The 13,803-nt window shown below is 45.2% G+C and overlaps 1 protein-coding gene across 31 annotated transcripts in view; it reads right to left on the bottom strand.

Annotated features, from left to right (window-relative positions):
* ank2b (ankyrin 2b, neuronal) overlaps window positions 1-13,803 on the bottom strand; it is a 165,959-nt gene that overhangs the window by 46,057 nt on the left and 106,099 nt on the right. For 25 of the 31 annotated variants that reach the window (XM_059536509.1, XM_059536444.1, XM_059536557.1 and 22 more), the window contains 4 exons: window positions 10,366-10,590; window positions 1,913-2,011; window positions 737-891; window positions 339-550 (listed from right to left, as the gene is read on the bottom strand). In XM_059536509.1, the coding sequence (XP_059392492.1) occupies window positions 339-550; window positions 737-891; window positions 1,913-2,011; window positions 10,366-10,590 (691 nt within the window). The remainder of the gene's footprint in view (window positions 1-338; window positions 551-736; window positions 892-1,912; window positions 2,012-10,365; window positions 10,591-13,803) is intronic. The other 6 variants (XM_059536533.1, XM_059536542.1, XM_059536664.1 and 3 more) reach the window with 1 other exon arrangement.

The raw sequence follows: 13,803 nt of genomic DNA, 5'->3' as shown, positions 1-13,803 counted from the left end.
TTGTCCAAAACAGCATATGTAATAAATTTTATCAAACAAAATATTTCTTGCTGAACCTACTTTTTGTAATGTACTCTGTTTCATGACTTTAAATGATCTTTTCAGAGTAATTTCTCCAAATTTGATGTGTGATTAATTAGATTAATTAATCCCCACATCATGTAATTAATTAGATTAAAAATTGTAATTGCTTACCAGCCCTAAACATTACCATTATTATGTTATAGCTAAATGAACAGCAATAACTGACAAATAAAGGAAAATAAAATTAAACTAAAATACAGCTGTGTGCACTATGATTCTACACTTAAATATTTTTTATTTAATCTCCATGCTACCTGCAGGCCAACACGGATGCGTTTAGTGAGAGCTCCCTCTGGGAAGACAGCCTGTACTTGAGGGACCACTGTGCTACTCAGAATACCACCTTCTGGACCAATGAGATTACTGTCTTGCTTAATTCGTGACACCACAGCAAAATACTGTGGAAAGTCTCGAGTGATAATGCGACAGATTCGCTTTTTCTCCAACTCTTCTGGTGGGTCTAGCCCTAAAAAAAAAAAAAAACATATACATATATATATATATATTGTACATAATGTATAGAGCAGCCAATAAGACATGCAACATTTAATTGTGTAGACCTGAATGCCTATGTTAGAAAGAAAGAAGGTAATCATTTGCATTGGTCATATTCATGTTATGCTTATATGTAGATGATGTGTTTTTTTCTTACCCTCATCCATGCCGTTGAGGATCTGGTTGAGCTCTTCTTCTGTGTACTCACAATGATGCTCTTTCCAACTCTCTCCTGTTTCACTGCGTAAGATCACCAGCTCCCTCTCTTTTCCTCTTAGAGCCGCAAAGTGAGGGATCTCCACAATCACCGGCCTAACACCCAGCAGGTGTAAAAACATGTGTAAGTGTGTGCGTTCATGTGTTTTGAATTCTATGTACAAAGTCTATATATCTACCATATTATCTACAGTTAAGCTAATAATTTTAGCTCTGAAATCACTGTAACAAATGATCTTGTGAGGCTTGCTGTTTTAATGTAATGCAATTGGTATAATAACATTCAGAAATGGGAAATAGATATTATCGATTGCATTTACTTTTCACTAATTCAGTAATAGTAACTGCAAATTAAAACTGTAGCAAGTAAAGTTTATATCATGCAGGCTATGCATTAATAATGTTTATTGTATTCTATATTATGAAAAGCAACTGGACTTGGCTTTCAATTCGTTTTAACTTAATTGCTGAAACACCTTGATATGCCCAGATATCTCTTGATGCAAGTCTTAATACTTGATTAAAACTCTCCTGGACATACCTACTAGACTAAGGCCTAATGAGTAAAAAAATAAAAATAATCACAAATATACAAAAAGTACCTGCCACATATAGCAATATTCATATCATTTTGATACCTAAAAATGCACACAACCACTGAAATTCATGCTGCAACAAAAGTAGCTCAGCAAATGGCATAAAAAAAGGATGAGCACATAAAGCTGGGTACAAACATTCATCTAAAGGAGCTAAAGGAAACACATGATTTAGAAAAACACATTTCACTACAAATAGTATGACAATCACTACAAATAGTGTGATTTTGGAATGTTTTGATGAATTCCCAAACCTGTGAAATTTTGATAGCGATGTATGTAAGTATATCCACAATTTGTTAATCAGTTTCAACAAGTTTGGAAACACTCATGAGTAATCAAGACTAAAATGAAAAAAAAAATGACACTAAGGTGCACATATGGTACCATACACTACTATAAAGAGACACTTTACAAGCAGAATACAACCAAATACAACACAATTTAAAAGAAGATAGTGTGAAAAGATAAAGTGGGGTGTGGGACTGGCATCCATCGGTTGTTTTATGTGTTACTCCTACCCCAGAAATTTTGTCCCTGGTGGGCCCAGTTGCAGAATGCGGCTAACCAAACTCTCACCCTCATTCAGAGGGGGTGGGGCAGTAGGGAGGTGGAGCTTACTGTCATCCAATAGCAGCAGTGAGAAAAGAGAGCATAGATGGCATATTGTCGAGTTTCCTGTGTAGACCCATTTCCATTTAGAATAGAGAAGTCAGAAGAGCTTTTTCCTTCTGGTTATTAGAAAAGAACTGTAAAATCTCTAGTTTTTGTAATACATATGATTATTTTGACACTTTCTGCATGATTTATTGTCAAATGCTAGAATTTTTTTTATAAAATAAATCATCAAATAAATCACCAGTAACTTTTAGGACATGGAAATATACTGTATATCAACTCTTTACAATATATTATTTTGTTGGTGATATAAATGTAATAAGCAACTAATATTATAGTTATATCCTAGTTTAGTTTCTTAAAGACCATGCTAAAAGCCTGTTCCATGCAAACTCATTGGAACTCCAATGACTCATGGGAGCATTAAAACAGAAACATCATTAATACAAATATTCTCAAAAGTTCATTTTCCTAGAAAATCTGAAATGTTCCAAATATCAATTACTACATTATTTAACTATTTGCTTACATCATCATTCAAACATGTTAATGCTAGTTTCCAGTTGGGATTTTGTTTGCATTCAAATATATATGACCCTGGACTGAATTTATACATACTGAATAAATAAGCTTCCCTTTCAGTCGGTCACTCTCGACGCCACGTCGGTGACCGACGAATATGGGATATCGCTTCGATAGACCAATCTACTTCGAGTGTAAACTAAACGAGCCAATGCACATTGGCATGCAATTATTGCATCCAGCTGCCGCTGATCACTGCGTGAGTATAAGAGGGCAGCAGGTGCAATGCATTCCAGCTTTTCGCTTCGGAGCCGAGTGTTAGTATCGCTCTGCTCAACTGTGTCTGCTGTGAACTACGAGTTCAGCACGCTCTCGGAAGCTTCGTGTGTTGGCGAGACGGCGCTTCAGCGGCGGTCGTTCCTGTGTCGAGTGGATTGCACACTTCAGGCTGCATTACCCCTGACGTGTTGCAAACGGCCAATTCCCCTGTGCGCCTCAGCACTAAAAGAGCATTTCCTAAAGAGCAAATTTCTCTAAAAGAGCTTCACGGGTGCGTCTTTGTAAAGACGACGGATCGTCCTTGTAAGGATGCCGTTTCACCCGTGCGTTTCTGGGTGCGGTCGTTACCTGGCAACGGGTCTGGGCGTCGAGCACGCTGAGGTGGCTTTCGTGGATGAGTCATGTTCTCACTGCGGGAATATGACCATCTCGGAGCTGCGAACCAGGCTCCGCTACCTTCAGGGGGGCGGAGTCCCGCTGCCGCGGCCGCGATCTGGGGCTCGTTCTGGCGGCCAACAGACGAGAACCACTTCCGGCAGTAGCGCGGATGGTTTGAGGGTCACAGTGGTGGCAACCCCCGCAGGGAACCAACCCTCTGGGGCCCACCACTCCTCTTGCACTTCTCGGCCTCTTTGGCGACGCAGTCGAGAACTTGGCCCAGAGAACTTGGTCTCTGCTGCCCAGAAGCAGACTGAGGGGATCCGACACATCCTGCCCTGGCGGGCAGCTGCTGCCTCTACCCGCCCGCCGGCCGCAGTGCCCCAGCCTGCTCGTCGCCAAGGGCAGCCCCCTGCATCCGCCCCCGCTCACGCGCCGCATCTGCAGCAGCCTCCAAGTGGTGCCGTGGAGCTGGGCGCAGGCAGGCTGCCCCTCCCGTCCCGGCCCCCGTCAAACTTGGCGGTGAGCAGAAGAGCAAGAGGCCCCGGGACGGGTGACCCGGAGAGAGGTAGCTGCTTTCTGGGGGATGGTGAAGGCACCTCTCCCTCCCCTGGAGGAGGGCCAGGCGGAGAATCTGGAAATCTCGACAGGAGAGCAGTTTTCTTCCTCTCTGGGTCCCAGGAGGGCACGGAGAGTTGCGGACGGCCAAGCTCCGGACCTCACTCATCCTCCTCCTTCGCCAGATGGCAGCAGCGGGCGGTTCGAGAGCGTCAACAAAGGCCCTACTCACGCACCCTCTGCCAACCCGTGGAACCAGGTGAGCCCTGCACCCCACACTCGCACCACACTCCGGCCTGCTCACAAGCCGCCCGAGTTGGGTCCCTGTGTTCCACCTCGCTGCCCCACTGCGGGTACGGCTGTGGTTCCGCTGGTCCCGCTTGGACGGTTTTTAGGCGCCTGGTCAGCGCTACCCAGCCCGTCTCGCTGGCTTCTGCGAACCATCAGCCTCGGCTATGCGATTCAGATCGCCCGGCTCCCCCCCAAGCTCTGCGGTGTCCGCTCCACTACAGTGAAAGCGTCCGATGCCCCTGTCCTGCGGGAAGGGATCGCAGTCCTACTGGCGAAGGACGCGATAGAGCCGGTCCCTCCAGCCGATATGAGGATGGGGTTTTACAGCCCGTTCTTCATTGTACCCAAGAAAGGCGGTGGGTTACGACCGATCTTGGATCTGCGAGTTTTGAATCGGGCCCTCGATCGGCTACCATTCAAAATGTTGACACAGAAACGCATTTTCGGGTGCGTCCGTCTCCAAGATTGGTTTGCAGCGATCGACCTGAAGGACGTGTACTTTCATTTGTCCGTCCTTCCGCGCCACAGACCTTTTCTGCGGTTTGCGTTCGAAGGACTGGCATATCAGTACAAGGTCTCCCCGTGTCTTTACGAAAGTCACGGAGGCAGTTCTCGTTCCTCTCAGAGAGCAGGGTGTTCGCATTCTCGACTACTTAGTGAAAGTGAAAGTGAAAGTGAAGTGACATTCAGCCAAGTACGGTGACCATACTCAGAATTTGTGCTCTGCATTTAACCCATCCGAAGTGCACACACACAGAGCAGTGAACACACACTGTGAGCACACACCCGGAGCAGTGGGCAGCCATTTATGCTGCGGCGCCCGGGGAGCAGTTGGGGGTTCGATGCCTTGCTCAAGGGCACCTAAGTCGTGGTATTGAAGGTGGAGAGAGAACTGTACATGCACTCCCCCCACCCACAATTCCTGCCAGCCCGGGACTCGAACTCACAACCTTTCGATTGGGAGTCCGACTCTCTAACCATTAGGCCACGACTTCCCTTAGACGATTGGCTGATACTAGCACAGTATCGAGATCAGTTGTGCGAGCACAGGGATGTGGTGCTCCGGCACCTGAGCCTGTTGGGCCTTCAGGTCAGCTCGGAAAAGAGCAAACTCCCGTGGAGGATCTCTTTTCTCGATATGGAGTTGGATTCGGTCGAACAGACAGCACGCCTCACAGAGGAACGTGCGCGGTCGGTGCTAGCCTGCTTGAATACGTTCAAGAGCAGGACAGCGGTCCCACTGAAACTCTTTCAGAGGCTCCTGGGGCATATGGCGGCCGTGGCGGCACTTACACCGCTCAGCCTATTACATATGAGACCGCTCCAGCACTGGCTTTATGGCCGAGTCCTGAGGTGGGCGTGGAAGCGCGGCACTCACCGGGTCCAAGTTACACCGGCCTGTCGCCAAACCCTCACTCCATGGTCAGATCTTGCATTTCTCCGGGCAGGGGTGCCCCTAGAGCAGATCTCCAGGCATGCTGTGGTTTACACGGATGCCTCCACCACCGACTGGGTGGCCACGTACAACGGGCATGCAGTCTCAGGGGTTTGGACGGGCCCGCAGCTGCAGTGGCACATCAATTGCCTAGAGTTGCTAGCAGTACACCTTGCCTTGAATCGTCTCAAAGGTCTCTTGTGAGGCAAGCATGTGCTGGTCCGAACGGACAACACTGCGACCGTTGCGTACATCAACCGACAAGGTGGTCTGCGCTTCCGTCGCATGTCGCAACTCGCTCGCCACCTCGTCCTTTGGAGTCAGAAGGTTCTGAGGTCACTTTGTGCCGTTCACATTCCAGGCCTGCTCAGTCGTACAGCCGACGAGCTGTCTCGAGCAATGCTCCCGGGAGAATGGCGACTCCATCCCCTGACGGTCCAGCTGATTTGGAGATGGTTCGGAGCTGCTCAGGTAGACCTGTTTGCTTCTCCAGAGACCTCTCACTGCCAGTTGTTCTACTCCCTGACCGAGGGAACTCCCGGCACGGACGCTCTGGCACACAGCTGGCCTCGGGACCTACGCAAGTAGGCGTTTCCCCCAGTGAGCCTTCTTGCACAGACACTGTGCAGAGTCCGGGAGGACAAGGAGCAAGTCTTGCTAGTAGCGCCGTATTGGCCCATGTGGACCTGGTTCCCCGAACTAGTGCTCCTTGCGACAGCCCCTCCTTGGCCAATTCCTCTGACGAAGGATCTACTGACTCAGAGACGGGGCACCATCTGGCACCCGCGTCCAGACCTCTGGAAACTCCATGTCTGGTCCCTGGACGGGACGCGGAGGTTCTAGGTGACCTACCCCAAGAGGTAGTGAACACCATCACTTCGGCAAGAGCACCGTCTACGAGACACGCTTATGCCTTGAAGTGGAACCTGTTCGTTGAGTGGTGTTCTTCTCGTCGAGAAGACCCCCGAAGATGCCCGATTGCGGTCGTGCTATCCTTTCTGCAGCAAGGGTTGGAGCGAAGGCTGTCTCCCTCCACCCTCAAAGTCCAGGTTGCCGCTATTGCTGCGTACCATGACCCCGTGAATGGGAAGTCTCTGGGTAAGCATGACCTCATCGTCAGGTTCCTTAGAGGGGCCAGGAGGTTAAATCCTTCCCGCCCCCCCTGTATACCCTCTTGGGACCTGTCTCTAGTGCTTAAATCACTACAGCAGGGCCCTTTCAAGCCTTTGCATTCAGTTGAGCTAAAGTTTCTTTCATTGAAAACTCTGCTCCTGCTTGCACTGGCCTCCATCAAGAGGGTAGGGGACCTGCATGCATTTTCGGTCGACGATTCATGCCTACAGTTTGGGCCGGCTGACTCCCAGGTAATCCTGAGGCCCCGGCCTGGCTACGTGCCCAAGGTTCCCACAACACCCTTCAAAGACCAAGTGGTGAACCTGCAAGCGCTGCCCCTGGAGGAGGCAGACCCAGCCCTGGCTTTGCTTTGTCCCGTCCGAGCATTAAGGTGCTACGTAGACCGGACACAAAGCTTCAGGACCTCAGACCAGCTCACTCAACTAGAAGTGTTGCATCCTCCTGGGCGCTGGCTCGTGGCGCCTCGCTGACAGATATTTGTAGAGCTGCGGGCTGGGCGACCCCTAACACGTTCGCTAGGTTCTATAGCCTTCGTGTAGAGCCGGTATCCTCCTGTGTTCTCACCTCAAACGGCTAGTGGCACTGAGAGGCCCCGGTTAGTGTCGGCTTGCTTAAACCGCTCCAGAGTGTCCGTATTGTAGACCCTGTTGAGATCCTCCATCACCCTAAGCAGCTGCACGCAGCGGAACGTCCGGCGCCAGACCTTCATGATGAATCTGTGAGAACCATGGAAGGGTGGGTTCCATATTGAGACCTAAGCGGTACTCATATGTGTATAGTCCACGGTATAGCTTTAGAGCCCGTGTTTCCCCGGCAGACTTCTGCCTTCCCAAGAGGGTTCTAATCACCTCAAATTTCTCCGTATACTCCTAAACGGATGCTATATGTGTATTTGCCTCCGAGACCTCCTTCAGGAAGGATGGGGCTTCCGCAGCGTCCCGGCTCCAAGCGGACCGGGTACGTTTTCCCAGTGTTAGCCAATCTCACCCAGTGAGGTAGTGCTTTGACAATGGTGAGTGGAGCTACTTGTTCTGAGCCCCGGCCTACACCTAATAGGGGCGCAGGCGGCTCGCACAGGGCACTGGAAGGGGCAGCACCCATGGCGCTTTGATAGGGATCCCATATTTGTCGGTCACCGACGTGGCGTCGAGAGTGACCGACTGAAAGGGAACGTCTCGGTTACGTATGGTAACCCTCGTTCCCTGAAGGAGGGAACGGAGACGCCACGTCCCGTCGCCATGGTTGCTGTACCGCCGCTGAGCTGCCGGGTCCCCGGCTCGGCTCCTCAGCGAAAAACTGGTATGCATTGCACCTGCTGCCCTCTTATACTCACGCAGTGATCAGCGGCAGCTGGATGCAATAATTGCATGCCAATGTGCATTGGCTCGTTTAGTTTACACTCGAAGTAGATTGGTCTATCGAAGCGTCTCCGTTCCCTCCTTCAGGGAACGAGGGTTACCATACGTAACCGAGACGTTTCCATTGATGTATTAAACTATACATCAATGGAAAGCTCATATTAGGTTAGGATAGGACAATATTTGGAAGAGATAAAGCTATTTGAATATCTAGAGTCTGAGGGTCCTAAAAAAAAACAAAAATAAAGTCCTTAGCAATGCATATTAGGTTTTGATATATTTACGGTAGGAAATTTAAAAAATATATTTGTGGAAAATGACCTTTACTTAATATCCTAATGAATTTTGGCATAAAAGAAAAATCTCTAATTTTGACCCATACAGTGTATTGTTGGCTACTGCTAATGCTACACATATTTCCCTGTGCTACATATGACTGGTTTTGTGGTCCAGGGTCACATATATGTACTGTATAGATATATTTCTTAATTAGGTTTATTACAATTTGTTTTTGCATATAAATAATTATTATTTTGTTCATTAAGTTCATAAAATTTAATTTTAATCTATAACCCTGTCCCAAATGGTACACTTAATATATTGTGCACAAAGGGGGCGCTTGTGAGAAAACATTTAATTAAAACAATTTCCCCTTTAAACCATGTGCCCCTATGGTACATGAAGGGTCCCCTGTTATAAAGTCAAGCTGTACTTTCTCTCATTTTCAGAATGGCTAAATTGAAAAACAGTTTTGGACCACTGATGCATAGTAAAAGGCTTCTTCTTTATTGTCCTTGATGGCAAGCAACTGTGTGCTAGGTAACAAGTGAACATGGCTACATCGTAACCTTCCCAACACCCCATGTAACCTGTGTAGTCAATTTTGATATTTTCTGTTCTTTTTTTCAGACTGTCTGCAGACCAGAGCATTAAGGAAATGCTCTTCCTCCCAAATGGGAGAAGGAAGGAAAGCTACTGAGACCACATCCTGCCCAAAGGAAGGTTCATACGTGTAGAATATATCACATGAATGAGCACTAGAATATGAAGATGCAGATGCCATCTTTTTGCGACACTGAGGAATTTCAGTTGATGCAACGACAGTGAATGGGTATTCTTTAGCGACTAGCTGTTGATTGTAAGTTGGTTGTGCACTTGCTGAGGTGTATTATTGAACTAAATAAGTGCACTTTGTAATGTCCACTATGGTTTCACACTACAAATGGCTGTCCCCCCAAATAAGGCTCTATATAAGGATGTGGAGCAATATCAGACACAGCCCTGTAATTGCACTAGATTTTCATTCATCAATTGTTAGTCAGCAAGGGAAAAACATATAAAATCATGGAGCAATTTAAGAAAGATACATTTTTGCTGGTACATTACATTTCACTGCAAGCCATTTAGCAAAATAAATAAATAATAAAAAATTAACAAAGCTTAAGGTGTTGCAACCTTTGTAAATACAGAAATGCAGGAGCAACACATCAGTCATTTTGATAGGAGATGAGTAATAAAGCAGCAAAAAAAAGTTAAAGTTGGAAAAAACTTCTCCTTTTGAATATTATTATTATTAGATATACTACTAATAATAACTATTACATTTTTTCTTATTTTACACTGCCAACAACATTTTATCTAATTTGGAATTAAAACTAATGTATAGTTCAGTCATAAATCTCTCCTGGGTAACTGACTGCATCTTTAAGTTGGCAACACAGTAAATCAACATCTATTTCCTTTCTAGGCTTTATTTATTTCCACCCCAACTTGGTCCAACTCAGTACTGTGTGCCTTTAGCCCTCCTCCACCCCAGCACCACCTTTCTAGATCTGCTTCAGGAGTTCCCCCTATTTTACACTGAAACAGTAACATGTATCCATTGCAATTCTAAGTATGTTTCAGTATTAAGTAAAAGTGGAAATGTATACATGAAAGCTGAAATATAGCTTTAAATTAAATGTGTATGGTTTAAAATCAATCAATTTTGTTCGAGGAGTATAATCATAAGCAAAGATTTGAAAAAACATTTTAATTTTTACTTTAGTCTATTACTCACCCCTAAATGTCACTTAAAACAAGAAAAGTGTGATGGGTCATTTAACATGTAGAATAGACGTCCCTTTGAGATCTAAAGTAATAATTTTATTCAGAAATGACAGGTTTATATTTGTGAAAGAAAATGTACAAGGTACTGTACAAGATACTGGTGTTTCCAGTGTAGACCAGTGCACCAGACTACTTTCAGAATTGATTAAAAGTTAGCATGTTATTTTATGATAATTTAATAGTTAATATAAAAAGATAACATGTTCAGATTTTAAATCGTACACATTATTTTGTGTCTGAATTGAACTAACAGTTCGATCTGCCAAACAAACTAAAACCAATAGCTGCTTACCCAAGGAATTGAGCTCCAGAGGGTCCAACCTCAATTAGCCTACTAGCTAGACCGTCACCCTCAACCATGGGGGGCATGGTGGCCAGTCGGTGCCTTTTCACAAGTCTACAGGTGACTCGAGTAGGGGCACTGCATTTCCGTGGTGGAATGATCAGCCGTAGACCATTGTGGCGGCATCCACGCATGGCACCTCCACGGGCATCCACCATGAAGCTGACTAAAAAACTGCATTGAGGATGTACAATGTTAAAATGCATTTTAAAAAGGCACCATATCTTCAGATGAAGTAAGAGTTTAGTGATGTTTAATAAAGAACCACTTTAATGAAAACCATATTCATGTCATGAAATCACAAGTCACTTCAAAAGGTGATCATGATATTCCAGCCTGGTATTATTTAGTAGGTATTAGTATGTAACATTTACAGGTACAACAATATTTTTGTATGTTTGAATAGATACTGAAATGTACAATAGGGATGGACTGACAGCATCTAAAATGTAAACATTATTTGTGTATTTACCTATAAAAACTGTAATATTAAACCTAAAACTAAACATAACAACTATATACATTTAAAGGCAGGGTAGGTAAAAAATGTATAAACAACTTTCTTCCAAATTTGTTTAAACTTTCTATATATATCAATGCATAATTAAAATGTAAGTACTCTGATAAAAAGAGTATAAAAATCGAGTGACTCTAGACCGTTTAATCTGTATTAAACACAGCTCATTATTTCCATTCGGGACGAAACATTGGATTGGTTTAGGCGACTGTCACTCTCTCGCAACCATGGCAACCACCCTTTTGCCACACATGACCTGCCCACTTGCGTGCGCACGTTTGATTTGAGGAATTCAAGAGGCACGGATCCTAGGAATACCAAAACAATGGCAGAGAAACAGCAAGCAAAATTCACAGTACCGGCCTATGCAGTTAGTGAAGGCAAACAAGGCAAAAAAGGAAGACAGTAACAGCACAAGAAAAAGGCAATGAACAAAAAGTCTTTGGATAAACAAAGAAATAAAACGTGAGTTAATATTGGCGTGGCTTTCCAGCGATGGCGAGAACTGAGGGAACTCAAGGGGCTGAAAAGTGACTCCTTGATGGCTTTATTTCTGCTGGACAGGTAAATCTTTCTTTTTGTATTTTGATCATACATATTTTTTTGTTTATTTTTTCATGAAACATGTGTCATTAGCACACGTAGCTGCGTAATATAGCTAACATAACATTACTTAGCGAGCCGTAGTAGAGGCTTTGGAAGGAGCCCAGAAGGGAGGGGGTGGAGTGAATGGAAATAATGAGCTGTCTTTAAAACTGTCGTGAGAGGTCTATAGACACTCGATTTTTATACTTTCTTTTTCAGAGTACTTACATTTTAATTATGTATTAATATAAAAAAAAAGTTTAAACAAATTTGGAAAAAAAGTTTTTTAGACATTTTTTACCTACCCTGCCTTTAAATTATAAATATAAATGTAATATTTGTATCATATGGCAAACACATGTAAGTCAAAGTTAAACAATTCCAAAAATCTTATTCATTTTTAAGCTTTAAAATGACGGATTTATTAAGATACATTTTGAATCAAGTTAAATTAATAAATTAAATGAGCAACTGGCATAAACAAATTCAACTGAAATCATAACCTCCATGATCATAAGTACAATATCAAGCATTAATTCCATAAATTTGATATTCATAAATAATGGTTTGTAAATATGTATGCCTATACAGTTTTCATGTGTAAATTAGCAACATTTTCAGATGCAATCAATATGGTAATATTGTACATTTTATTGTCTATGCAAACGCAAGTAAATGTATGTGTGGTAGAACGTCTCGGTTTCGTAAGTAACCCTCGTTCCTTGATGGAGGGAACGTAGAAGTTATGTCGTGACAAGATATGGGGATTCACTTAGAGCCTCAATCATGTCTGACTTTAAGAGAAAACGCCATTGAAATTTGTCTAGTGGATTTTGCATACCTGAGCCAATCCCTGTGCAGACGGGTATAAATAGACGCATTCACTCTTAAGGTTTTATGCTGAGGAGCCGAGAACTTGTCCCTGGCCACCAGCAATGGTTCAAGGTTGTGGCATGGTGACATAATGTCTCCGTTCCCTCCATCAGGGAAAGAAGGTTACGTATGTAAGAGACTGACAGAATGATCTGTCAAAGGAAGACACAGGTTCACAGAGAGGGAAACCTTACTGTGCAGAATACACATATATGATTGCCCAAAGAGAATCAAGCAATATGGACACCTAACCAGTAAAGGGGCTGACCGAAGACCCGGGCAAGCTAACACTAATACTGCTCTGCCCAGTCGGACTGCCAGGGGTGCTGGAGGATACTGAACCAGGGTTCGCCATGTGGGGAACTTAACTGGAGGAGGAAAAAAGGCACTCACATCCCCAGGTGAGGGGGAATGGCGTAGCAAGCATGACAACGGCCGGCTTTTCCTACCACTTACTTGTTACCCAACATACAGGAAGAAACTGGCTCAACACAGAGGCTGTAGAAATCTCACTAAGGTGTTCGGACTAAGGTAGCTCTGCAGATGTCTGCCAAAGAGGTGCAATGCGCCAATGCATATGAGGAGGCAACACTCTGTGTTGAGTGAGCCCTCACCCCCAGGGGCATGGCTTGCCTTGGGATTGGCATCCACTGATCACCGTAGCAGACAGAGAGCTGCTCAGAGCTTCTAAAGCTCCAGGTGCGGTCCACGAATATGCGCCATGCTCTTAAGGGACACAGCAATGCCCAAGGCTGGATCTGCCTCCACCGAGAGCAGTGCTTGCAAGTTCACCCCCCACAAAAAGGTGTGGTGGGAACCTTGGGCATGTATCCAGGCCAGGGTCTCAGGACAACTTAAGAGTAAGTAAGTAAGAACCTGACGACGAGATTGTGCTTTGCCAGGGACTGGCTATCCACTGCATCATTATGTGCTGTGATAGCAGCCACATACATTTTCAAGGTGGAGGATGACAGTCTATGCTCCAAACTTTCTTGCAGGAAAGAAGGAACTACTCCAGTCATTCATCTCCGGTGGTCTTCTCGGCAAGAAGAACCACAGATTGCAAACAGACTCCATGGCAGGCAAGTTTGTGAAATGTGGTGTAATCATAGACAACCCTGCCAGTTGATGGTCGCAGTGTTGTCCATACGGACCAACACGTGCTTGCCAATTGGCAATGGCCAAAATCACCACACTGCCAGCAACTCAAGGCAGTTGATGTGCCAAAAGCAGTCGAGGCCCTGTCCAGAACCTCGATGCTGCCTTCCCCTTGCATGTAGCGCAACAGGCCGCACTGGAGGCATGCATTGTGACAATAATATGCCAAGACACTTGTTCTAAGGGCACCCTGGCCCGTATAAAGACAAAGTCCATCCAGGGGATGAATGAGTGGCAACACGATGGCGCGAAGG

The sequence above is a fragment of the Carassius carassius genome, chromosome 3, assembly GCF_963082965.1.
Source record: "Carassius carassius chromosome 3, fCarCar2.1, whole genome shotgun sequence".
NCBI lineage: Eukaryota > Metazoa > Chordata > Actinopteri > Cypriniformes > Cyprinidae > Carassius > Carassius carassius.
This window is presented reverse-complemented; position numbering and strand designations above follow the sequence as displayed.